General features: G+C 39.0%; 1 protein-coding gene across 4 annotated transcripts; it reads right to left on the bottom strand.

The window, feature by feature from the left end:
* Nucleotides 1-196: 196 nt before the first annotated feature.
* Nol8 (nucleolar protein 8) lies at nt 197-27,642 on the bottom strand. Of its 4 annotated transcripts, none has more exons than XM_048345034.1 (17): nt 27,309-27,642; nt 26,261-26,434; nt 25,630-25,692; nt 23,559-23,637; nt 20,519-20,648; nt 19,691-19,759; nt 16,390-18,207; nt 14,323-14,436; nt 13,564-13,686; nt 13,243-13,333; nt 10,284-10,419; nt 9,028-9,105; nt 5,001-5,263; nt 3,087-3,213; nt 2,319-2,389; nt 1,229-1,308; nt 197-558 (listed from the first exon to the last, which is right to left on the bottom strand). In XM_048345034.1, exons 2-17 carry the CDS (start codon nt 26,397-26,399, stop codon nt 508-510), a joined length of 3,432 nt encoding a protein of 1,143 aa, XP_048200991.1. In that variant the 5' UTR covers nt 26,400-26,434; nt 27,309-27,642; the 3' UTR covers nt 197-507. The 4 variants fall into 4 exon arrangements, with proteins under 4 accessions (XP_048200991.1, XP_048201075.1, XP_048201233.1 ...); XM_048345118.1 differs by having other exon boundaries at nt 26,261-26,414; XM_048345276.1 differs by having other exon boundaries at nt 26,261-26,414; nt 27,378-27,642.
* Nucleotides 27,643-27,768: the final 126 nt, after the last annotated feature.

The following is a 27,768-nucleotide window of genomic DNA, read 5'->3' as shown; positions in this document are numbered from 1 at the left end:
GAGCTATGGCTTAAAGTGGTAGAGTGAGGGCCTTAAGCAAAAGGGCTCAGAGACAGTGCCCAGGCCCCGAATTCAAGCCCTACAACAGACAAAACAAAAGCCAAGCCAAAAATGCCCGTTAGTTATTGAGGATGGAGGGTAACAAGAAGCACTGAGGAGTATCTTGTATTTCATCTTGCAAAAGTTCAATTTTTCCCCCTCGCACTAAGGTTGTGCAGACTGGTCAAAAACTTCCAGGCTCAAATTATCTTCCACTTTAACATCCTGAATGCTTGAGCTATAGGTATGTACTACACCACACCCACTCAGCTCCATTTTTTACAGTAGCCTTCTAGGAAGAAATACATAGAAATTTCACAGAACAATAAGATCATAACCAGAATATTTCATCAGCCAGACTCTGAATATTCTTCTCTGAAATTTCTTGTCAGTTAAAACCACCTTCTGGGTCAATTTTCTTCTGAAAGCCTTCTTTATATTCAATATTAAAACAAAGGCCAACATTTATTATTTTGGCTTCACTTTCCTTTTGGCTTCTTTATGCTTCTTCCGACACTCCTAGAAAAATCATAAAATAAAAAAACCTCTGTTAATAACAAATACCAATTGTTTCTCAAGGTGTTCAACAAAAAGTAAAATTTTGATCACTGTCACTGTCAGGGTTGTGGAACCCATTTTGGAGTGCTTACTGGAATAATGAGGACTATTCAAACTTTTGGCTGTACATGTTTAAGACACTATAATAATTCAGTCTTTGAAAACCTCCTGATTTCCTGTTAGTCCTGCTACATTCTGGGAACAGTAACCCAAACAAGTGAGCCTTCTGTCTCCTCACCTGCAACAGTCATAGGTTCAATTAAATAATCTTAAGTTCCTTCCATCACTAGAATCCTGAAAGTTTAAGTCAGGTTCTCAGTTCTTATCCTTTCTAAACCTTCATGTCTATTCCTGCTATTCTTCCTTCCTCCCTTCCTCCCTTCCTCCTTTCCTCCCTCCCTCCCTCTCTCTCTCTTTCTTTTCTTTCTTTCTTTCTCTCTCTCTCTTTCTTTCTTTCTTTCGAATTGAACCCAGGGCCTCATGTATAGGAGGCAAGCACTCTTGCCACTAGGCCATATCCCCAGTCCACTTATTCCTGCTATTCTTAAACCAGGGAAATTTTAACACAGAACCTTATTTTAAGACAGAACCTTATTTACTGGCAGAGACAATCATGAGGGGAAACAATTACCATTAGCAGGTTATTTGTTCGGGCCTCCCAAGCATTCTTGCTCATATTATTTCCCACACCACTCCAGAATAAGTCAGTACCTATAAGGAGAAAAAAAAGTAACACAAAGTAACACATTATAACTAAAATGGAAAACATTCTTGGGTTTGCATAACCAAGGTCTTAAATTCTAGTTAAAACCATTTAAACAAATTTCTGCAAATATTTTTGCTGTTGTTGGTCATGTGGCTTGAACTCAGGACTTGGGTACTGTCCCTGACCTTTTTCCACTCAAGGCTAGTGCTCTACCACTTTAAAGCAGAGTGCTACTTCCGTGTTTTTTTTTTTTTTTTTTGGGGGGGGGCCCAGTCCTGGGCCTTGGACTCAGGGCCTGAGCACTGTCCCTGGCTTCTTCTTGCTCAAGGCTAGCACTCTGCCGCTTGAGCCACAGCGCCACTTCTGGCCGTTTTCTGTATATGTGGTGCTGGGGAATCGAACCCAGGGCCTCATGTATACAAGGCAAACACTCTTGCCACTAGGCCATATCCCCAGCCCCGTTCGTTTGTTTGTTTTTTTTTGGTGGTTAGTTGGAGATAATGAGTCTTACAGACATTCCTGCCCAGGCGGGCTTTGAACATCAATCTCAGATTCCAGCTTCCCGTGTAGCTAGGATTACAGGTGTCACCAGCACCCAGCCAAAACTTTGAACAATATGTTTTTTCAGAATGAAATATGTGCTGGAACTTTTACTGTTCATAGATCATTTATAATTATATATGACTTTTTATTTGTTCTAGGATTTAGCAAGGAATTCACCAGAAGCCTTAGAGTTTTTATGTGAACTTTTAGAGCACTGAAAAACCTGGAGGTTTTATATGTTAGCATCTAAGCAAGACCTTATTAACAAAAGAGGCCCTTGTTGAGGATAATGAATGAGTAGAGAGCTCTTGATTCTCCAGGAGCTTTGCAAGTCAATACACACTAGTATGAAAGTAACGTAGGAGGCTAAACCATACAACATTACAAAGGGTCAGAATTCTACCTGTGAATTATTGGACCAGTGCAGAATGACAACAGCTATGCTACTGCCATTTAATAAAAATGTACTTACCATGAAGCCTTTTATCATTTTTAGAGAAAAAGAAAAATCTAATGGTCTCATTTTCAGTTAATATTTCTTCTCTGAAAAGGGAGAGAAAAAAACTAGTTAATTTATCTTATATATACCTATGCATGTGTACACACACACACACACACACACACACACACTTTTTTTAAGACAAGGTATATAAAACCATAATGGCCTGGAACTCACTATGCAGCACAAAAATGACTGAACTTGTGATCCTCCTGTCTCAGACTTCTGAGTGCTGGGACTACCAGTGTGTACCACCATACTTATTTTATTTGAATACTGAAGAAGAATACATTAAAAATATAAACTATGCCTCAAAAACAGCTGCTTTGTTCAGTTCACATTGCTCTGAGTTAAAATGACTCTCCCCATCTCTTAATTCAACATTCGCTTTTTTCTATTTGAAGCGTTGATAACAAGGACTTAAGTACAAACTATATCTTCCCCACTCTAATTATTGATACTTGTACTCCCACAATGCTAGTCTTTTTGGCAGTGTTCCCATGAGGCAATGCCCAGCCCATTGTAGCATCCATGGTCACTTTTCCAAGCATGTCTGTGCTCCCACACATTTTTATACAAATCTTGAGAAAAAATAATCACACTCTTCATTATAAAAAAGGATAGAGAACTCTAGAAAAGCTGTCCAGTGAAGATAAGCCTAGATGCTTTCAAAATACTTCCGAAGGCATGTCCTACTCAGAATATACAATTATCAGATATACTGTTACACCAACTATTTACCCAGGGCTGGGCTTTCCATGATCTACTTCTTCAGTAACATCCTCCTCTTCTGAACTGCTATCTTGGAAACGAGGATCTGTTTGCCAGACAGTCTTCCCAGTTTTCAGTGCTTCAACTCTATAGCTCTCTATATTGTTATGACAATAAAAGATGATGGAATTATAATGAACAATTAAATATTATACTATATACACATGTAAATTTCAAATATATTATTCAAATATAACCAGTTGAAAATAGGTAGTAATCTTTTACCCCCAGTGCTGGAGAAAACCCTTGCATGTGAGGCAAGTGGTCCACCACTGAGCTTCAGCTTCAATTCATAAGTAGCATTATCTTTCTCAATTTTCAAATACTAAAAGAAACCACAATCTAAATTCTGGCATTGCTAGAGTGACTAGGTAGGGAATATAACAATAAGAAAATCATAAAACTAAAGTTTTATGAAGAACTATACTTTTTTTTTTTTTTAACTGCCACTCCTGAAGCTTGAAGTCAGGGCCTGGGCACTGTTCCTGAATGTTTTTGCTCAAGGTTGGCACTCTACCCTTTGAGTCACAACTCTACTTCCAGCTTTTTGGTGGTTAACTGGAGATCATAGGTTCATGGACTTTCCTGCCTGGGCTGGCTTCAAACTATAATCCTGAGATCTCAGCTTCCTGAGTAACTAGAATTATAGCTATGAGCCACTGGTGCCTGGCACAACACAGTTTTTTAAAAGAGAAGATAGAATAACCACAGCATGTGTACTACTGAGAAGTCTAAAATGTAACACACTGCAGAAAAACGAGATTTCCTTCTGCTTGTTTACAAATAAGAAAAGGAACTTATCTTAATGTTTTCAAGTCCCCAAACTCCAGTCTAGACTGCTGAAAAAGCTAGTTACAAGATTTCGGCAACCACTTGCAAGTCTCTAGAAGTTCCCAACTACTTAAAAATATTTCCCAGGTTGATGGTAACTAGGATTCATTTCAAGGACAATTTCTCATACTTGGCTCTCAAATTAAAAAAAAATAGTATTTTAATTAACTGTATTCAAGAGACTTTAGTGCTGGAATGAACCTTTCCTACAAGAATACTATATAATCAGAGCACATAATAAACTATCCTATTTACAATTTAAAAAACCCTGCTATATTTGTATATTTCCTTTTGGAATAACATAGTATGACTATATACACTGATGCTACTTTATGTGCTAATCTTTTAAACAGAATCACGAATTATAGTTAGTGTGCACTTTTCTTTCTGGATCGTCTATCCTGCTTTTTATAGGTAATTCCCAGAAAACTGAACATGTATTTTAAAAACTGGGTAAGAAATAGGCTGCTGAAGAACAGACATTTTAGGCAGACATGGTGATATATACTCTTATAATCCTACTACTCAGGGCACTGAGATAAGAGGATCGTGAGTTTGAGGCCAGCCTGGGTTATATAGTGGGACCTATGTCATAAAGAAAAGGTGTTTCCATCTGTGGCCTCTTGGGGCTGAAATAAGATGAAAAATTATAGCTACCGATGGCGACACAGCCTACTTACATAAAACCACGTAGGCTATTTCTTCCTTTCTCCTTTCATAAACAGCAATAGTTTTACATGTCTTAGCATCTCCAATAGCAGTTAAGAAAGAAAGCTATTTGTTTTACACCTTCCTGTTTTATAACAGAAGGGATACAATCTTATTCTCTGGCTTCCCTACATATGGCAGCTAGTTCCAAGTTTCTCCCTGAAATGTAAAAGTAGTTAATTTCACAAATCACATTTATGGCCATGTAACATTGAACCTCATATTGTTTATTTAGTCAAGGAAATAGACCTTTATTCAGACAATAGTAAATCTAGTACAGTGAATGGACAATTACTTAAGCTTAATCTGCTTGAAGTAAAGAATGTGATGAAAAAAGAAAAGTACCTTCATTTTCATCTTTAGTGTCTGAATCAAAAAAGGAGAATGTGAACCCGCTTGGCTGTATGTCCCCACTTGTCTGAGCTGCAGAATGATGGCTTTCCTCCATTTCCCCAGAAGAGTCCTCTTTCTGTGGTATGTCTTCTTCATTGGTGTCTTTTGGATTCTGGAACATTTCTTTCAAATCCATAGCGATGTCATAATACATTTCTTTAGACACTTCAGGTAGCTTCTCAGCCTCTTCCCGTTTTTTCTTTCGCTTTGCTTTACTGCAATTACATATAACAACATGCACATCCACAAAGGCAAGTTTTGAACAATTCTTAAACATCAGTCAAATCCTTGGATACCTTTTAATTCTATCCTTTTAATAATTAAGACTTACAGAGAATTTTGACCAACAAACTCTTTCATACAAAACTATCTGAAACAAATGCAAATATAACTTGGTTCATATTCTCTTTCTCTCCTTCCCTCTTCTTCCCTTACTTTGTCTTTACCTCTCCCTTGTCTCTTTTGTGCCAGTATTGGGGCTTGTCTCAGCTGTTTTGCTTAAGCTCTACCACCAGTGGTGGTTAGTTGGAAATAACAGTCTTCTTTTTTTTTGCCAGTCCTGGCGCTTGGACTCAGGGCCTGAGCACTGTCCCTGGCTTCTTTTTGCTCAAGGCTAGCATACTGCCACTTGAGCCACAGTGCCTCTTCTTGCCTTTTCTATATAGGTGGTGCTGAGGAATCGAATCCAGGGCTTCATGTATATGAGGCAAGCACTCTTGCCACTAGGCCCTATTCCCAGCCCGGAAATAACAGTCTTTAGACTCCTCCCTAGGCTGGCTTCCAACCAGGATCCTCACATCTCAGCCTCCTGAGTAACTAGGATTACAGGAATGAGCCACCAGCACCTGGCACATTCTCCTATCTTTTCTAAATTACAATTCAGAAATTAATGGGGGGCTGGGGATATAGCCTAGTGGCAAGAGTGCCTGCCTCGGATACACGAGGCCCTAGGTTCGATTCCCCAGCACCACATATACAGAAAACGGCCAGAAGCGGCGCTGTGGCTCAAGTGGCAGAGTGCTAGCCTTGAGCGGGAAGAAGCCAGGGACAGTGCTCAGGCCCTGAGTCCAAGGCCCAGGACTGGCCAAAAAAAAAAAAAAAAAAAAACAGAAATTAATGGAACTATTAGTTATGAGGAATCACTTATCTTCAATGGGCCTGCAAAATGAACACAGTAATTCAGATGCTTTCTAAGATGCTTTCAATTTTGGGAATTGTACCAAAGCAACGGGAAAGGAATCAATTATAATTCAGTTTTTGTTTTGTTTTTGGCCAGTCCTGAGGGCTTGGAACTCAGGGCCTGAGCACTGTCCCTGGCTTTTTTTTGCTCAAGGCTAGCGCTCTACCTCTTGAGCCACAGCACCCTTCTGGCTTTTTCTGTTTATGTGGTGCTGAGGAATCAAACCCAGGGCTTCATGCATGCCAGGCAAGCACTCTACCACTAAGCCACATTCTCAGCCCTATAACTCAGTTTTCAAAATGAAGTAGACATGTGCTATATTTACTAGACTCATTTGGAATTTATATTGCCATGTATCTGCTCTATATTTAGAAATGAATATACTTTTCTCTTTCGTCTTAGACAAAAACATGGCACTTTGCAGCACAGAATTTTTAGCAAAGACTAACATACCCTTTCCTATTAGAGTACACTCCATACAACATGCAGAAGACCAACCCACAAAGTTGTTAAAGATCTAAAATGGGAGGGAGCAGAATAACCTGCCTGCTCAGAGTCAGAAACAGTTCATAATTCAGAAAATGAACCAAGCTGGTTAGTTTTAAGAGCGATATACTTCTTATGAAACTGAGTAAGAAAGTGTCACATTGACAATTCTAAGACATATCACTGAGCTAGCATATGTGGCTTTAAACCTGGTTCCCATAACTCCCTGATGCTTCAAGAGTCTGAAATTAATTTATCCATCCTATGAAGATGGGCTGGACTAAATGACTCTTTGAAAACATGGAAAATATTCTCAAAGATTTAGTATGTGACTTCTGAGACTAGGGTCACAGCCAAAAGTGTAGCCTTGAAAAAAACTTAGTAGAAATGATATGGCTTTTGAAAAGGTTGAAGGTAATGGTGTGTAAAAAGAGCCAGGGAAGAAAATGCAAGATGAGATACACTTGTTAGGTGGTAATAGAAAGTTTAGCAACACTGTCACCTGTATTAATACAGAAATAGAAAAACAAAACAAAACAAAAAATTTGGATATTTTCCTAAGGAGATGTTCAAAAAAGTGTTGCCATTTTCTGGTAGTTCCTTTTTTAACACCTCTCTCTCTCTCCCGTGTTTTTGGTTGTTTGTTTGTTTTGGCTGGTTCTGGCACTTGAACTCATGGCCTTGTTCCCTTGCGTGGCTTTATTGATTGAGTGATTGCTGGTCCTGGAGCTTAGAGCTTGAACTTAGTGCCTGGGCACTATCTCTGAGCTTTCTTTGATCAAGGCTAGGCTCCACTACTCAAGCCACAGTTCCATATTCATATTCATGGTTGATAAGAGTTGCATGGACTTTCCTGTCCAGGCTGGCTCTGAATTGAAATCCTCAGATCTCAGGTTTTGAGCAGCTAGGATTACAGGCATAAGCCATCAGTGCCCAGCTATTATTTAATTATCTTTAAGTAGTTATACAAAGGGGTTTTAATTCAACATGTCAATTTATGAGTATAATGATCTTGATCAATGCCACTCTTGCTTGGGGTTTTTGCTAACAGCTGGTACCCTACCACTGGAGCCATTTTTCAGTTCTATGGTTTCTTACAGTGAAATGTGAGAATTGAGACTAAAACTTGAGGATTTTTTTTTCTTAAGTAGCCCAGACCTTACAGAAACCCCTAATTTCCAGAAGAAAAATGACATGAAATTTTAGAAATATTTCCTAGCTGAAGATCAAACCTATGATATTCTTGGGAAAACATGATGTAAAGCAGGAGCTGCCAAATTCTGTGGCCTATGTGTTAGATCACAGCTGCTTCCTGCTTATATCTTTTTCATTTTACTTCATGCTGGTCCTGGGCTTGAACTCAGGGTTTGGGTGCTGTTCCTGAGCTATTTTTTTTTTTTTTGGCCAGTCCTGGGCCTTGGACTCAGGGCCTGAGCACTGTCCCTGGCTTCTTCCCGCTCAAGGCTAGCACTCTGCCACTTGAGCCACAGCGCCGCTTCTGGCCGTTTTCTGTATATGTGGTGCTGTGGAGTTGAACCTAGGGCCTCGTGTATCCGAGGCAGGCACTCTTGCCACTAGGCTATATCCCCAGCCCTCCTGAGCTATTTTGTTCTAGGCTAGTGCTCTACCACATGAAACACAGCTCTATTTCTGGCTGTTGGTGGTTAATTGGGAGATAACCGTCTCATAGACTCTCCTGCTTTCACACTATGATCCTAAGAGCTCAGCCTCCTGAATAGCTAGAATTTTAGGTCTGAGTCACCAGTGACTGTTCCCAGTTTATGTATTTTTTTTAATAGTCTGAAATAAAGGAAAAAAATGACTTCACAGCATGTAAAAATTACACAGAAGGTGAATTCCAGTGTCCATTAGAAATTTTATTGAACACAGCCTCCCTCATATGCTGCTTCTCTACTATATAGGGAGAGGGGGGCTGTCAATCACAGACTATTTGATCTGCAAAGCCTAACATATTTACTGTCATATTTACTAACATATTTACTTTCCAGAAAAACCTGTAGGCCTCAGTTTAAAAATAAATCTTAGCTTGTGGGTAGAAATGAGAGGAGGAAAATGTGGATGAAGAGGTGACACTGATTAAATGGTATTGTGCTCATGACTGAGGGAATTGTTACTCTGTACAACTACTTAATAACAATGAAATATGCAAAGAAAAAATGGAAAGTTAAAAAAATAACATCTTTTCTAAAATCCTAGACAGAGAGCTAGCAAACACCTACAGTCTGAACCAGTGTATCTCAGCACTGTATCTCAGCAGTTTCAGGAACTAAGGTAGAAAATAACTCAATTTACCTGTCTTTGGTTTTATCATCCATTTTTCTTTCATAAGTGGCATGGTCATGCCTTGTGGGATCATAATGTATGACATCCCTATGTAAAAAAGAAAGAAGGTTAGAAGAAATCTTCAGAATACACATGTAAAACAACTCTTGAAGACTAGGAAGGCTCTAATTAGGGGGCAGAATGAAGCTAAATAAAATCAAAGAAGAGAATTTGGTTCTTCTTATCTACTTTTAAGTTTCCCTGGATCTTTCAGAAACCTTAAAAATTTTAAACTTACTAAGTTACATACATACAAAATGATGTGCTACAAGGAATTTATATAAAATATTTCACTTTGTAGGGCAGGGGTTGAACAGAAGTAGAGAAGAGAAAATGGGTCACATTTTGGTAACCAACCCTGATGATATCCAAGGATTTCATTATAGTATTCTCTCTAAATTAAAACACTTAAAAATGTCCATAAGTTACAAAATACAGCTTAATAATTTTAGAATACTTAAACTGGTTTCCAAATGGCTTAACTAATGGAAAAAATGCTGTTATAACATCTATGTATAGATATTCTATAGATAGAATCTATAGATATAGAACACACCTGTATGTCGATATAGAATATATAAAAATAATTTAAGGGCTGGGAATGTGGCTTACTGGTAGAGTGCTTATCTAGCATGAAGCCCTGGGTTCAATTCCTCAATATCACAAAAACAGAAAAAGCCAGAAGTGGTGTTGTGGCTCAAGTGGTAGAGTGCTAGCCTTGAATAAAAAGACTGTCCCTGAGCTCAAGCCCCAGAACTGGTCCAAAAAAAAAAAAAAATTAAGATGAGTTTCTTAAAGTAAATCACTGAGTTAAAGGTAAGGCTATTATTAGGAGGCAATACATGTTGTTAAGTGCTTGCCCCAGGAAGTTAAAAATGACCTGGATAGGCTGAGCAAGGAGCTCAGTGGTAGAGCTTAAGTAATACTTGAAAGACCTTTAATCAATTGCCTAGATTTTAGACTTTGTGTGTGGCCAGTACTGGGACTTTAATTCAGGGTCAGAGTGCTGGGTTCTGGGTCTTTGGTGATTAATTAGAGATAAAAGTCTCTTGGACTTTCTTTCCCCTGTTTGATTTCGAACCTCAATCCTCAGATCTCAGCCTCCTGAGAAGCTAGGATTGTAGGTGTGAGCCACTAGCACCTGGCTGAATCAACTTGTTGTAAACTCAGTTAAGACACTTAGGGCAAAGGAAAATATACTAGAAATGTCAGGACATAAACCATACTTAAATTTCTTAGTAGCTGGTCCCTTGCTTAGAGGATTGTTCAAGTTGGTATGTAAGACACTTTGCACAACATTCAGGGCTTTCTTTTTTTCTGCAGCAAGCTCATCCTCCTCAGTGCTTTTCTTTTCATTTACCTCTTTTGAGAAAAAAAAAAAAAAAGGATAAATTAAAAGACCACATGAAGCACCTGAACAAAACAAGTCAAGATAGGAGAAAAGTTGTACCACATTTTGCCATTCTCCCTATCTACAAGCACAACAAACCCAAAAATCACTTGACCAGCAAACAAAATTTTCTACATTTATTCCTAAATATAAATGTAGAATTTGGACTTAATGGCTTCAGTAGCAAGTCTGGCAAATAAAGACTGAAAACAGAACAAAAGCAAGCTACTGATTATGAAATTAGAAAACTGATTTTTAAAAAATATTCTAAAAATGTAATCCTCATTGCATGTGAATAAGATTGATAGTGAAAGATGGAAATTTATTTATTTATTTTGCTGGCCCTGGGACTTGAACTCAGGACCTGTGTGCTGTCCTTGAGCTTTTTTGCTCAAGTTTAGTACTCTACCATGTAAGTAAGCTATAGCTTCACTTCCAGCTTTTTTGGTGGTTAACTGGAGTTTAGAGCCTCATGGATTTTCCTGCCCAGACTGTCTTCAAACAGAGATCCTCAAATATTAGCCTTCTAAGTAACTAAGATTACAGGTGTGAGTAACTGTCACTTGGCCATAAAAATGGTAATTTAATAACTGTTAATGTGACACATTAGAAAACAGTTGCTTTAATTTTTGATTTGGTAGTATAGAAATAAATCCATGTGCCCCACCAATAATGCACCATTGAACTCCATAAAGCTGTCACTCTAAACTACTGGAAACAAACAAATATCAGAAAACAAAACTAGTTTTGATAACAGTTTCTGTTAGAAATACGAAAAAAGCTTAAGCCTGTAAGTTGCTTCCAAATTATTGCAGGAAATCAACAAATAACAGAAACCAGGGGGAAAAAAGGCCTACAGGTTCAAAGTAGAGTCTTTAACTCCATCAAGAAAAGTTTTATAAACCATTTGGAATTTAGGATTTCCAGAAACAAAATGAACACACATGATAAAAGTTGAAAATTATGAAGCACTTACACACCAGGTTATAATATAATGAAAATATCAATGTTCAACTATTTTTTTTTGCCTTTTTAACTTTTTATTTATATGTATTTTTGTATTAAAAAGAAAAGCAGGGCTGGGAATGTGGCTCAGCAGTAGAGTGCTTGCCTAGCATGCATGAAGCCCTGGGTTTGATTCCCCAGCACCACATAAACAGAAAAAAGCAAGAAGTGGCGCTGTGGCTTAAGAGCTAGAGTGCTAGCCTTGAGCAAAAAGTAGTTAGGGACAGTGCTCCGGCCCTGAGTCCCAAGCCCCAGGACTGGGGAAAAAAAAAAAAAAAAAGGGAGGGTCAACCAGGTGCCCCTGGCTCAGCTACTTGAGAGGCTGAGATTGTTGAGATCCTGGTTTGTGGGCAGCTCAGGCAGAAGAGTTCATGATGCATCTTCACAATGAAGAGCTAGACTTCATCTTCAACGGAAAACCTGCTATCCTTGCTACTTGAAAGTCTAAGATAGATAGACACAGTCCAATTTACTTTACTTCAAAAAATTATTAAAAAAAAAAAAAAAAAGGTCTGGTGCCAGGGGCTCATGCCTATAATCCTAGCTACTCAGGAGGCTGAGATCTGAGGATTGAGGGTTGAAGCCAGCCTAGGCCAGGAAGTCTGGGAGACTTACCTCCAATAAAGTACTCAAAAGAAAAGCCAGAAGCAGAGCTGTAGCTCAAGTGGCTGAGTGGTACCCATGAGCAATTCAAGGGGGAGTAGCCAGGCCTTGTGGCTCAAGCCCCCGGACCAGCATAAACAAAAGGGTAGAGGGATTTCGTAGTGTTTAAGAGTGCTTGCCCATGGGCTGGGAGTGTGACTTAGTGCTAGAGTGCTTGCCTAGCATGCATAAAGCCCTAGGTTTGATTCCTCAGTTCCACATGAACAGAAAAAGCCAGAAGTGGTGCTGTGACTCAAGTGGTAGAGTGCTAGCCTTGAGCAAAACAAACTCAGGGACAGTATCCAGGCCCTGAGTTCAAGTCCCAGGACTGGCAATCAAGCAAACTCCAGTACTGGCAATAAATAAATGAAGAGGATCAAGTTAAAGATTGTACTTGAAAAAGTATTGAAGTATTAACAGTACAGATCAAGTTGCACATTAGATTTAACACAAGAAGGAGAGAAAAACAAAATTAGAAAATGACAGAAGAAAATGATAATGAGATTGGGGAGTGGGAAAGGCAGTAGCTTACTTAAGATGAATATGTAGGAGGTAAGGGCTTATAGATGTATGGAATCAGTGCTGTGAAAAAATGTCACAGGAAATAGAATGATATCATCATCATTCTTCTATATTCAAGTATGGATGCATTTAATGATACATTATAACAAACATGTAACTCACAACATACCAGAGAAAGAGAAAGACTTCCTATTAGAAAGGCAAATGTAATGGAGATATGCCTCAAGTACAGCACCTGCCTAGCAAGTCCAAAGTCCTGAAAAATAAATTCCTACAAAGCAAGTATGAACTCTCACAAACAAAAAAGTTCCCCCTCATCCCCAAAAAAGAAAAAAAAATCCTAGAAAGGCAAATGTGAACTGTCATACCCTCACCAATACTTACCTTTCTCTATCATGCCAGGAATGAGATAAAATATATTACCGATTCCTGTACTACTTGCAGCTTCAAGGAACTATTACTAACTGTGTAAACAAGAGATATTAAGTTAAATAAACATCTGACTATACACTCAATTGAATGCCTTGGAGTGCTATGTCGGTGTATGTTAAATGAAAAAGGTACATTGGATGATTTCTCATACTCCCAGCTCTGTGTCAGGACTGTTAGGACAAAAAAGTACTTACCTTCCTGCTCCTCTTCACTGTCACTCTCTAGAAACCGAGAGTCCATACGGAATCTGTCATCACCGCCAAAGTGTGACTGTAAATTCATGAGCTACATGGATAAAAAGTAGACACAAGTGACAACCAGATTCTCAATAAACTGCTTATCAGACTACTCACCAAGTATACTTCCCTCCTCTCAGACATTCACATCATTCACATTTGCACTGTATCACCTCTGAACCAATCAGAGGTCAGGCCTCTCTGTATTTACTTAGATTTAAGGACTGCCCTGAAATATAAGGCATGCTGCAAGCTTTTCTATTTTCAGTCTTCACTAACCTTCTGTCCAGCTCTGCCTTCGAACTGTGGTTTAATCCTGAACCTGTCACTGTCATCTTCAGAATCAGATTCTTCATTATCACTGCTGTCAAACAGCTTCCCAGTTGTTTTACCCATGGACTCCTGTTAGATGAAAATATATGTTAATTAACTGAGGCAATCAGGATTTCCTTTATAATGGAACCTCCCATATATAAAACCCAACAACCCAGGTGCATCTACCAGGAACAAGTTAGGTGGTAGGGTAGGTGAGATGGAAACTTCTGACTCAAGCACTTCTAAGTGGCCCTGGGATCATTACTTCAAATGCTCCCCAAGGCTACTGGATTCATGGTATAATTATTGTATGCAAGACTTCCTGTACTCTTTCACTAACATTGACCTAATATTGCAGATATTGTAAAGCCCTGTCATTTCTGTGTGTGGTGGCCTAGGGAGTTCCAGGTCTCAGTATAGCTCCCAGAGGATTTTGTTGAACTGGCAGTTGAGTGGAAATCCTGTTATGTAGTAGACAGGAATGGATCTTCTGCTGAGTGAGTTGGCACAGTCTGTAATCCCATCTACTTGGGAGGTTGAGGCAAGATGACTAGCTGTGAATTCAAATTTAGCCTGAACTATATAGAAAGACCATTCTGAAGGGAGGGAGGGAGGGAGGGAGGGAGGGAGGGAGGGAGGGAGGGAGGGAGGGAGGGAGGGAGGGAGGGATGCATAAGTCTGTAAAGCAAATCAATGTCCACAGGGATGTTTGGAATATCTTACTTTTACCAGCTTCTCTCCTGGGTGGTTTTGCTCCTGAGCAGGTGTCTCATCTGTCTCACTTTCGCCATCAGAACCAAAGATGATGTGTGATGACTTTTTCTCTGGATGGCCATCCTAGGGATCACCAAAAGCATCATATTTTAAGACAAGTCATGTCTAAAAGCCATCATCTCCTTCTCCAGCCATCTTATGTCCTTTTCCTTTCCTAGTGAGTGCCATTACCATCTATTTGTCCCAGAGAGAAACTCAGGACACCTTTTTCTCCACATCCAGTGATCAAGTCCTATCAATTGACCATCTTGGTATCTTTTAGTGTATTCCCAACATCCTGCTTTGATTCAGGCCCTCAACCTGAAGGCTCTCTCTGGTTCTAGATATGATCTTTTCAATTCATTGGTTTTGTCATGGTCTGAAGGATTTCTCCCAAGAGGTTGAAAAATTTTACCTATAAAGGGCCCATGGTAAGTATTTTAAATGCTGCAGACCACAGAGGGTCTCTGTCTTATATTTTAAAAAATTCTTAAGTTCAAGCCCCACGACAAACCAAAAAAAAAAAAAATTCTTAACAGCTATATGCTAGTGGCTCATGTCTGTAACCCTAGCTACTGGTTGGAAAATCTGTGAGATTCTTATCTTCATTTAAATGCCAAAAATCTAGCAGTGGAAAAGTGACTCAAGTGCTAACCTTAAGGGAAAAAGCTAAGGGACAGAGCCTAAGCCCTGAGTTAAAGCCTACTATGGGCACAAAACAAAACCAAAACATTGTTAGCTGTGTAATTGTACATAAATGGGCTATGCAATGAATGGCCTGTAAGCTGAAGTTTGCCAGCTCCTGATCCAAAATGTATAAAACTAACCTTACTAGTCTTCAATGCCTTAAAACTCTTCATTGCGTTTTTTACAGCTTTAAGAATGAGGTCCAGCCTCAGCACAACTCAACCATGCTTATTACTATAGCTTCATCTCCTTCTAATTTATAATCCATAAGTCTCAGCCTCACTGAAAATACATGCTCTTGTACAAATTGCTCCCTTTTCCTACAGTATCTTTCCTATCCTTTGCTGCTCTTCTACTTCTTATCTAACTCTCATGTATCCCAGCACTTGACTGGCTTGGTGCCTCATAGAAAGAACTGATTACTTGAGTGCCAATCATGAGAGTCAGGATCATTATCCTCATTCTGTAAATGTAGCACTTAAGTATGGACTTGGGGAACCACTGGAGGAATGAAAAGGCTCATCACAATAAATCTCGGAAAGATAGAAATAACTATTCCAATTGGAGTTTATAAATGAAATGATAAAAGAAAATTTTAAATAAAGTATTTTTTTTCTTGTTGGGTGCTGGTGGCTCATGTCTGTAATCCTAGCTACTCAGGAGGCTGAGATCTAAGAATCACAGTTCAAAGACAGCCCAGGCAAAAATGTCTCTCAGACTCTTATTTCCAAGTAACCACCATGCTCACACATGCACACGCATGCATACACAAAGCCAGAAGCAGAGCTGTGGCTCAAGTGGTAGAACACTAGCCTTGAGTGAAAAAGCTAAGCATCAGTACCTTGGCCCTGAGTTCAAACTTCAGTTCCCATATAAAACAAACACAAAAAAATTCTTCCTTCCTTCCTTCTTTTTTGGGGGGGGTGGGGGAACTGATTCTGGGGCTTAAACTCAGTGCTTTGGGCTCTTGCTAGGCTTTCTTGCTCATGGATCTAACACTTGAATCACATTCCAGTCAAGCTTTTTTTCCCTGGCTCATTGGAGACAAGAATCTCTTGGACATTTCCCTGGCTAGCTTCAAACCCCATCCTTAAATTACAGACTTCTGATATTAGCAATTAGGCATGAGCTGTCAGTGCTTGGCTTATATGAATATTTTCAACAGTTTAGTTTCACTTCCTTTAGGATGTACTTTTGCAGTTATAAAAGCTCCTAACTTAAGGACACAAAAAGTCAAACTCGTGAATGCCATGACAATGAACTCTTAAGTGGGTACATCTACCTTCATCAGATGGAAAGGCTGGACTTGGAGAGCATTTTATTAAATTTACAGAATGAAAATATACTCACCAAATTTGCCAGAGCACTGTGTACTAGCTTCTTCTGTACTTCTCTGGTTTTCTGCCTTGCCTCCAAGGCTGCCAAACGCTTCTGATTGTCTTCAGCATGCTTATCCTTAGTAATCACATCTGATGAGTTACTGATAGAAAGTGAGAAATCAGATGTGCTTTTCTTGTCTTTGCTGGGAGAGATCTTGGATAGTTTCACCAAAGATGTGAGGCTGCTTGAATTAGACCCTTCTTCCTCTGAAGCTTTTTCTTGATTCTTGGTACTATGGGAAGTATCTTTGTCAAAGCCCATCTCGTGAGTCTTTACAGACATAGTTAAGGATTTCTTACTTTTTAATGGTAACAGACAGGAAGTTTTACCTCCATTTTGAAGACCATTAGCGGATACTATCTTATGGTCCTTATTCTCAAGTGTAAACTGAGGCTGAATATGGTTTGGGCCATCCACTTTCTTTGCAGATTGGCATGCAGATGGGTCATTGGTGTATGGGGATCTATTTTCCCCGGAAATGCTATTGGGATGTTCATGTTTCAAAGAACTGGGATCCTCATGAACATTATTAGAGGCAACGGTCTTTTTCAATTTTTTTTTCACTGATTCCTCCTCATAAAGACAGCCTACTCCCTTGAATGCCTGGAACTTTGGCTTTAAGTTTTTTTCTTTTGTTTTTTGATTATCATAAGTGTTTTCTTCCTCTAAAAGGGAAGCCACAATCTCCTCAGGACTTATACACTGTCGGTGTCTATAGAGGTTACTGGGAGTCTTGGGGTTCTTGGAGGCTATGTCAGACTTGCAGTGGTTGGTTATTTCGGGGCCATAAGTCTCAGCATCTTTTTCTGGAATCTTCTGATCAGTACCAACCAACTGTTCCAAATCAGCCAATGTGAGATTGATACGGGAACAGTTTTCCATCATGGCTTTATATTCCTCATCACTCTCAGACTCATCATCACTACTGCTGGAGCTGGAGTTAGACAGAGGATTATGATTAAGAAGTGTCACTCCATGACTGAGGACTGACTTTTGCTTTTTTTTTCTTTTTTGTACTTTGATACAGTGATCAAAAAGTTCTTTCTTTTTGAAAGATGTTTTCTTTTGTATAGACGTTTCTGTTTTTGAAAATTCTTCACTGTTCCTAACCTTACTGTTTTTCTTCATTGCAATGATTTCATCTGTATCACTTGAGTCATACTCAGAATCATTTTTTGCAGTATTTTCACTAACATAGCAGGCATCATTATTGATACCTAAATTTGTTTTGTGAACATCTAATTTGAAATCATCTTTTACGATTTCAAAGGGCTCATTTTCAGAGTCATTTACTGAGGAACATATAACTCTCTGTAAGTTTTTCTCTTCTGCGATCATCATTTTCAACTCATCTTCAGAATCAATATCATCATCAGACATGCTATTTTTTCTCTGGGAAGATTGTAAGCTAAAAGTCTGAAAATGTACATTTTGAGGTTTCTGAGGAGGAACATCATGTACAGAAAATGATTTCGAAGGAGTAACAGGATCACAAGCTATCTTCTGTGTGGTCTTTTGCTGTGTTGATGTGTTATTATCTGTTCTACAACTTGCTCTTTGAATTATAGCAGAACCTCTGGAGCTAGTACAGTCCTCACCCTTTTGCACTTTTATCATCTTTTGTGGAGGACCATGAAATTCAGAGAATTCTCCTCGACGTTTCTTACTCATAGGATCATTGCCTCCTTCCAATTCCCAAGTGAGGCTACTTATGGGAATGGTATTTGTGAAATCTTCTGCTATCTTCTTTAGGTTGTGGCAGTATTTTGATGGATCATATTTCATGATGTCACCCAGAGTCAAGGAACAAAGCAAAAGCACCAAGTATTAACAAAACCTGTCAATATGGTATGAAACAAATAAACAAATACTGTTTAATCCTTTTCATCTTTTTTTGTGTGCTGGTTCTGTGGATTGAACTCAGGACCTGACTGCTGTCCTTGAGCTGTTTTCCCCTTAAGTTTAGCACTCTACCACTTGAGCCACAGCTCCACTTTTGGCTTTTTTTGGTGGTTAGCTCCATGAACTTACCTTACCTGCTCAGGCTGGATCCTCAAATCTCGGTCCTGAGATTTCTGCCTTCTGAGAAGCTAGGATCATAGGTATGAGCCACTGGCACCTGACAGTACTGTTTACTCTTGAGCCAAGTCATATTTACTCTATCTCATCTGTAGCCTGCTGCCATCAGGCTCTTACATAGTTCCCATCAAATAAAGTGATAGCCCTGTAGGACCTATGATATTGAGTTTTCTATGACATTTTCTTCTTCTTCTTTTTTTTTTTTTTTTTGCCAGTCCTGGGGCTTGGACTCAGGACCTGAGCACTGTCCCTGGCTTCTTTTTGCCCAAGGCTAGCACTCTGCCACTTGAGCCACAGTGCCACTTCTGGCTGTATTCTATATACGTGGTGCTGAGGAATCGAACTCAGGGCTTCATGCATGCTAGGCAAGCACTCTACCGCTCAGCCACGTTCCCAGCCCTCTATGACATTTTCATAGTTAAAACAAAACATCTACATTGTAAGTTGGCAGAAATTACTTGGATTGCATAAAAACTCTGATAATATACACCGTATGCACAGTAGTCCATCATATCAGCTCTTCAAGGTCTCAGATATAATCTGACCTCACTGAACAGGCAACATATTTGTTCACTCTGTACTCCATACTATTTGCCTACCCACCGTTTCCCTGCTTATTTGATATTTTTACCTACTATTTTCCTCTTTTGGAAAAATTAATCTTATCATTTCTTTTAAAGATTTAAAAAATTTTAGCTATTTTTTAAACTTTTACTTATTTTATTTATATGGTACCAAAAAATTGAATCCAGTGCCTCATGCATGCTAGGCAAGCAGTCTACCTTACTAAGCCATATTCCCAGCCTCATCACTTTTCTATTAATCCAAACTCATATCAATTTTTAAAAATCTTCACAATAAGCATTGTTCTTTCTTTACTCTGTATCTACTTTACCAATGGCTATGAATCCAGATGTAATAAGATCCATAAATAAGCAAAATGCTTTGGTATTTATATTTCATACTGTTTAACTGTACAAAATGTCATGATATTCTCTCATTTTCTCTAAATTGTTATATATATATACATATATATGTAGATAAATAGATCTTGCCTAGAAAGTGGGAACATATAACCTGTAAAACACCTAAAGATTTATCAACAGAGATAGTGAGATCCCAAGTGTATTTTGTGAACATCTATCACTTTAATAAATAATAATTACCCTGAGAAACTAATGACAAAGGATATTTTATGTTTATGTTGATTCTTAAGGTGAAGAACAGGTAAGACTCTTCCAAATTTACTCACAACCCAATTCTAAAACACAAACAAACAAACATGTCACAAAAGGCCACAGTGTGTGTGTATATATATATATATATATATATATATAGTTTTTTAAAAGTTAAATAATGGGCTACTAATACTGCTGGATTTAATGTCTTACAATGAAACAAGAGCTCTCAAACAGAAGTATGAGAGGAAAGAAAATAAAAGAAGTAGGTATTTAATCCCAAATCCATCATGGAGGATATTACATAAAAACAGCTGGTAGTGAAGACAGTCTTGAGCCGAGCGACAGTGGCTTATGCTCACAATCCTAGCTACTCAGGAGGGTGAGATCTGAGAATCGCAGTTCAAAGCGAGCCTGGGTGGGAAAGTCAGTGAGACTCTTATCTCCAATAAACAACTCAGAAACAGTCAAAAGTGGCACTGTGGCTCAAGCTGTAGAGCACTAGCCATCAGCAAAGAAAGCTCAGGAACAGTGCCCAGGCCCTGAGTTCAAGTCCCAGGACTGGGGGGAAAAAAAACAAAAAAAAAAAACAAAAAAAAAACAATCTTGGGATCTGTATATATTTCTTACCCCCTATATAACTTGGGACACAGCTTCCTACTGAGTTTGGATTTCTCTTTATATAAAATGGCAGAGAACTATGAGTACTTGACTGTAAATCTACACTGAAAACCATAAGTGTAATCTATGTTAATGCTTCAAAGTAAGATAAAAAATGACATCACAATCACATGGTTTCAGGTGTCAATTCCTAGACTGGTTCAGGCTAACAGAACACTCACTTTATGTCCTGGGACTTCTGTCCCTGGCACAGCTTTCATATGGAAATCCATTCCTCCTATCTGTCCAGAGAAGTTGCTTGTTTTCGATTTTTCTTTCTTTACTTTTGCTTCTTCTCTCTCTTGGGCCAACCTGAATCAAACAGGAATTACAAAGAAAATAGTTAAAATAATGAACCACACAAATGCTTATTTTCCTTCAGCTGACTTTACATGTACACTATAAATATGTTCACAGCATTACAAGCCAAAGTAAAACAACATTTTGCTTATAGTAAAATGGCCCATACTATTTTCAGAATATAGAAGACATTTCATTGCAAAATAAATGGCAAACACAGGAATGCAAAGAAAGCAAAACATATTCCTCATTTTACATTCTGTTCCTAATGCTTTGTTATTACTTCAGCCTTTACACAGGTGTGTGTGTGTATGTGTGTGTGTGCATATGCATGGGCACACGTGTGTGTATATATGTGTATCTATACACATTAGATATATATGTGTATATGCATTTAAAAATGCAAGCCAGTGGCTGGTGATGTGGCTTAGTGGTAGAATGCATGCCTAGCATGCATGAAGCCCTGGGTTCAATTCCCCAGCACCACACACACAGAAAAAGCCAGAAGTGGTGCTATGGCTCAAGTGGTAGAATGCCAGCTTTGAGCAAAAGAAGCCAAAGGACAGTGCTCAGGCCATGAGTTCAAGCCAAGTTTATTGGCTAAACAATAAAAATGCAAACCAGATAATCCTATAGCTATAATAGGTATCTTTTTTCCCACTTATCATTTTATTCTTTGAAAACATCACTGATTGCTGTACCATCTGCATTCCATAATCTCTAATTTATTTGCCAGTTCCCTCCTGTAGGTGAATAAGCAGCATAGAATTAAGCATGGAGACACCTTCCATCCTGACTTTCTATTCCAGTCTTCCCAACCCAATGTCCACTCCCATTTGTGCTCTGGTCCAGCAAAGGTCTCAGCACTTTTTCATGGCAGACCTGGAGACCATGGACCATAAACTCCGCTGCTATATTCTTTTTACATATGGTATTGGTGTCAAATCCAATGCCTCAAACATGCTATGCAAGTACTAGCTATAGCCTAACACCTTTCATCTACATACTCTTACATGTTTCCCATTTTGAAAGTTCAAAAAAAATGCCAGGAGCTGGTGGCTCATGCCTATAATCCTAGTTATGCAGAAGGCTGAAATATGAGAATCAGGGTTTGAAGCCAGACTGGGCAGGGCAGTCCAAAAAACTCTTAACTCCATTTAATTACAAAAAGCTGTAAGTAGAGCTGTTCAAGTGGTAGAGTGCTAGCCTTGAGCACAAAAGGTCAGGGACCGTGCCCAGACACTGAGTTCAAGCCCCAGGAGTGGCAAAAAAAAAAAAAAAAAGTTCCCAAATTAATTTTTTCTCTCTAAAAATTAACTCTGTTCAGTAGGGTGGCATACTCCTATAAACCCAGCTATTTAGGAAGCAGAGATAGGAAGACAAGGTCTGAGGACTACCTGGGCAAAAGTTAGCAAGATACTATCTGATAAACAAGCTAGATTGGTACATACTTATAACCTAGATAACTGGTTGGCAGAGGTATGATGGATGATCTCCATCTGATGTCAGTACTGGCAAAATTATAAGAGTACTATCTTTTTGGTTTTTTTGGTGCTGGTCCTGGGGTTTGAACTCAGGACCTGAGCATTGTTTCTGACCTTGGTTTAATCAAGGTTAGTGTTCTACCATTTGAGCACAGCACCACTTCCAGCTTTTTTTTTTTTTTTGTATTTTTTTTTTTTGCCAGTCCTGGGCCTTGGACTCAGGGCCTGAGCACTGTCCCTGGCTTCTTCCCGCTCAAGGCTAGCACTCTGCCACTTGAGCCACAGCGCCGCTTCTGGCCGTTTTCTGTATATGTGGTGCTGGGGAATTGAACCTAGGGCCTCGTGTATCCGAGGCAGGCACTCTTGCCACTAGGCCATATCCCCAACCCACTTCCAGCTTTTTTGGGATAAGATTATTGTAGATGGGAGTCTCATGGACTTCCTGCCCAGGCTGGCCTCAAAAGGCTATCTTCAGGGCTGGGAATATGGCCTAGTGGCAAGAGTGCTTGCCTCATATACATGAAGTCCTGGGTTCGATTCCTCAGCACCACATATATAGAAAACAGCCAGAAGTGGTGCTGTGGCTCAAGTGGCAGACTAGCCTTGAGCAAAAAGAAGCCAAGCCAAGGAGAGTCCTCAAGCCCTGAGTAAAAGCTCAGGACTGGCAAAAAAAAAAAAAAAAAAGCTATCTTCAGATTTCAGCTTCCTGAACAGCTAGGATTACAGGCATGAGCCACCTGCACCTGGTTTACAAGACCATACCTTAAACACAAATTTAAAAGCAAAACGAGGTGGGGCATGGCTCAGTGGTAGAGCATTTGCTTAGCATGTGTAAGTCCTGAGTTCACCTCTCAGTTTGGACAAATAATTAAATAAATAAAAATAGTGCAACAATATATTTTTTTTCTAAAATCATGTACATTACTCCTTTATTTCTCATGTGGCTATTTAATATCTGTAGGTGTTTGAATGACAATAGCATTAACAGCCAAAATCAATATAAACAATTCAGTAGTATCTATTAAACTTTAAATAGACATAACTCAAAAAGATTCAACAACTCCGCTTTTTGCCATAAGCCCCAAGAAACATGTGAATATATGAGATATGTTCAAAGATAATCTACAATCATAAAAAGAGAGAAATAGTCTAAATATTCAATTTTTGAAATTTAAAGGAGAAGGAAGGCAACACTACCACAGAAGGTTTGAAGAGAGTACAGTTATGTGTTTTTATATATTAACATGTATACACATAAACACAATAAATCCTTTATCTGTAAAGTCTAGGGTAAAAGAGAGTCAGAAACGAGAGTGATAGCAGCTCTACTTGCAATGTATGAATTTGCTAATACCATATGTTATTTACTTTTCAAATAAATTAAGAGAATTTGACTGTAATATAAATAGGACTTAAATCCATGTGAGACAAATCTTACCTGTGCAAAAAACTTTCTTTTGCTAGCTGAATTTGCAGTGTTCCACCTTTCCATTTTGTTTTATTTAAAATAGACATACCTGTAAGGTAGAATCATTACTAAAGTAAATGGTAATGCAAAAATACATTTCAGCACATGCTTTCTTCTAATTACTTTGTAGCAAGAAAGTGGATTTGTTTGGCATAAAAGCACACTTAAAAAGAAGAGAGAAAATGTGATATAGAGAGACTTGTGTTTTTGTTCCACTATGAACACTTACCAGAAGTTTCTTTTCTTTTTTTCTTTTGTTGGTTGGGGGGCTTTAATTCACGGCCTACGAGTTGTCCCTGAGCTCTTTTGCTCAAGGCAAGCACTCTATCACTTGAGCCACCGTGTCACGTCTGACTTTTTCTGTTTATATGTTACTAAGGAATTGAACCCAGGGCTTCATGCATGCTAGGCAAACAGTCTACCACTAAGCTAAATTCCTAGTCTCTACTTGTGGTTTTTGAGTGGTTAATTGGAGATAAAGTGTCATAGGGACTTTTCTTCCCAGGCTGGCTTTGAATCACAATCCTCAGATCTCAGCCTCCAAAGTAGCTAGGATTATAGGTGTGAGCCACCGGTGCCTGCATACCAGAGATTTCTTATACTCCCTATTTCAACGTTACTAAAATGACTATGATGAAAAAGAATGTGTAAACTAGAATTTGTTAAACTAATCTCAGGAACTTTTGGTGAATAACAGACATTTATTTGATATTGTTACTTCTCATTCTGTAACTATGAAACAATGAAATCGCTCCAGGGTGGTCAAGGTATTTTAGAATCCTATAGAAGTTTACTTTTCTTTATCATTTCATGCAATTACCATAGTATAGCTTGCAAAGTAACTGAAAGTGGCTGTTTCTAAATATCTGTTATCAGATTCTTTACTAATAGCCATTAATTACTATTTACGCCTCATAATAATATCATAAGGCTAATATTATCGTTTTTTCCATTTACAAGATAAACAATCTGGAGCTTAGAATTTTGTGTGCCACAGCTCACATAGCATAACTAATGAATTCTTAACCATAACTTCCTATTTATTACCTATACCTCATAGGGCAATCATTTTTGCAAATGACATTATAAAAAGCTGATAACCTTTTAATAACGTGTTCTTTTTACTTACTTTCTGACCTCCAAGTAACTAGCAGTGAAAGACACTCCTCTTCACTGAAAGTCACCACTCACTTTGAGCTTTACAAAACTCATAACAAGGAATATCAGTTTCAAAGATATGGCTTCACAAAAGCATATTCTAACATTTGGTCCTAACAGTATTTAATGACAAGGATTAACTGCTCAAGAAAAGTACAGACTGAGGAAAGTAACATCATACCCAGTGATATATATGTACCAGTAGTGTCTATGAATGTTTGTCCGTTTGTCCAAATAATGAGAGAATATGCAAATCTTTTCTGCTTGCTCAGCTGGCTCTCTACCACTTGAGCCACACATCCACCTTGACCTTTTCTGATTATTTTGGAGATGGAGTCTCATAGATTTTTCTGATGGCCTGTTTTCTAACCACAATCCTCCAGATATTAGCCTCCTGAATAGCTAGGATTTTAGATATGAGCCTGGCTGAAAATAGAGGAGTTTTGTTTCTTTTTTTGGGGGGGGGGGGCAGTCCTGGGGCTTGAACTCAGGGCCTAGGCATTGTCCCTGAGCTTCTTTTGCTCAAGGCTAGTGATCTACCACTTGAGCCATAGCACTACTTCCAGCTTTTTCTGTTTATGTGGTATTGAGGAATGGAACCCAGGGCTTCACGCATGCTAGGTAAGCACCACTAAGTCACATTCCCAGACCAATAGAGGAGTTTTTGAGCAAATCCACCAACATGTGGTGTCAGAGATCTTCTGACACTAATGGATTTAACTGAAACCATCTGAGATGTAGGTTATCAACATTCTCTTGTTCATGGTTGTCCCTCTATATGTTTTAAAGTTGCTGTTGAAGCTGAGTTTTAGAACTAAAGTTATTCCAAGTCTCACAATGATACCAACTGAAAAAGAATATAGAAAATATATGACAATCTTACATTTTTTCAGGTCTGCTTCTGCTATGTTGATGTTGACATATGCAAAGACTTTCTGTGAACTTCCTAAAAAGTAAAAATGCATTTATTTAAACACATATCCAGGGAACGACCTACGTTGATGAGTTATTGGAAATTTATTATTGCAAGAAATTGTGTAAGCAAAAAAATCAGTTAAAGGAAACACTTTGATTTTATGTTAGTGATATTCTACTTAATGGGATACTTTTTTTTTTTTGGCCAGTCCTGGGCCTTGGACTCAGGGCCTGAGCACTGTCCCTGGCTTCTTCCCGCTCAAGGCTAGCACTCTGCCACTTGAGCCACAGCGCCGCTTCTGGCCGTTTTCTGTATATGTGGTGCTGGGGAATCGAACCTAGGGCCTCGTGTATCTGAGGCAGGCACTCTTGCCACTAGGCTATATCCCCAGCCCCAATGGGATACTCTTAATGCTAGAATTTTAACTCTGAAAACATACAAGAAATCACAAGTTGTAGTTGTTAATCATAGTTAAGTTCTATAACATACATAATATTTCCTATCACTTTTAGCAGTTAGAGCTTATATTTACCCCTGGAGTTGCTTTATTCTGTAGTATTTTCCTTTCCTCTAACCACTTGGTAAAACATTAATTTACCTTGTTCATCTTTCCTTGTGATGATTTCCACCTCAGAAACGTCTCCAAATCTGCTGAACTGATTCTGTAGGTCTGTCTCAGAAATGGCCTGGCTAAGGCCCCCCACAAAAAGGCGCTTTGTTTCTCTGTTGGCTTTCATGAAGGCCAGTGTGTTCTGGTGGGAATAGAAATGTTCTTTATGAAAAAGGAATTCTTTCTCATAATTCACACATGAGACAATTTCTTCCCCTGACCTTCTGTGTCGGTTGTTCTTCTAAACTATATTTTACTTCCTATTGTATTGCTTTCAAACTTATCCCTGGATATTGTGCTCATGCCATACGTCCACATATATATTCCCTGTGAATACACTTTGGTACAACATCTACACATATATAGATACAGGTATAGAAGGTGGTTTTCTACTTAACCACAATGAGGATATGCTGCTACTTTTTATTATGTTATTCAGAGTCGTGGAGCTGGGTTCTGTTCCTGAGCTGTTTTTGCTCAAGGCTAGGGCTCTACCACTTTTGAGCCACAGCCACTTCAGGATTTCTGGTGGTTAATTGGAGATTAGGAGTCTCATGGATTTTCCTGTCTGGGCTAACTTTGAACTGCAAACGCTCAGATCTTAGCCTCCTGAGTAACTAGGATTACAGGCATGAGGTACCTTTTTTTTTTTCCTGTCTGCATTGTTTAAAGCAGTGTGACTGCATCCCACTTTTCAAATTAGCAGGAAAAGATGAAGTCCCTTTCTCAATGCCATGAACAAATTAGCGGTGACATCAAGATCACAATCCAGTTCTAATTTTAGAACACAGAACTGTTAATACTATATGTTATCTAACATGTATGTATGTTATGTAACATATTTATACACACACATTACGAAGGCTGATGGAAGTGTTTCCCAGAGCATATTAGTTGCACACCCACCCTATCTCTCTCGTTTAGCGCTGAGGCACTCAGATCCCACTTACCCCAAACCCAACAGCTGATAGACTGCTCCAAAGGGAGATCACAAAACAGCAATTCACATACCATGTCCCCAACCCACCCACCAGACCTTTCTTGCTTTGAGAAGAGAGGCGACGTCCTACAGTTTCAACCTTGATCTCCGGAACCCACGCCGCACGGTGAAGTGCCCAGGACGAAGAGTCGTAAGTCTGAGCAAAGAGTGTTTGCTCTTCCTTCCGACACGACTTCCAACCCAGCCTCCTAAGGTTCCGTTTCCACACTCAGTTCCGGAGAGGGCTTTTATTTCCTTTCTCGTGGTCCAAACTACCCTGATACTCTCCACTACATTCGCCTTAAAGTCCGAAAGAGCCTAAGCCAAAATTCTCTAATTTCTAGTGAAGAGACGGGCCGCCGCGTGTTCATTGACTTCTGGACTGGGTAGGCGGAAGCGACGAGGAGGAAGAAAAATAAATAGATTCACTTCTTCCGGTTTCCCGGAACCGCCTCTGCAGTGACGTAGGAGGAGTTTGGCAGTTCCAAAAGGCGGGAGCGGGGGGAAGAGTAGAAGC

Source organism: Perognathus longimembris, chromosome 1 (assembly GCF_023159225.1).
Source record: "Perognathus longimembris pacificus isolate PPM17 chromosome 1, ASM2315922v1, whole genome shotgun sequence".
NCBI lineage: Eukaryota > Metazoa > Chordata > Mammalia > Rodentia > Heteromyidae > Perognathus > Perognathus longimembris.
This window is presented reverse-complemented; position numbering and strand designations above follow the sequence as displayed.

Excerpts from the sequence above, each read along its gene's own strand:
- Nol8 (XM_048345034.1), bottom strand. The coding sequence starts at position 26,399 with ATGAAAGCCAACAGAGAAACAAAGCGCCTTTTTGTGGGGGGCCTTAGC. Across the intron at positions 14,437-16,389 it reads ACAGTGCTCTGGCAAATTTG|GATGGCCATCCAGAGAAAAA; the intron begins GTGAGTATATTT and ends GGTGATCCCTAG. Across the intron at positions 3,214-5,000 it reads CACTAAAGATGAAAATGAAG|AGAGCTATAGAGTTGAAGCA; the intron begins GTACTTTTCTTT and ends ATAACAATATAG.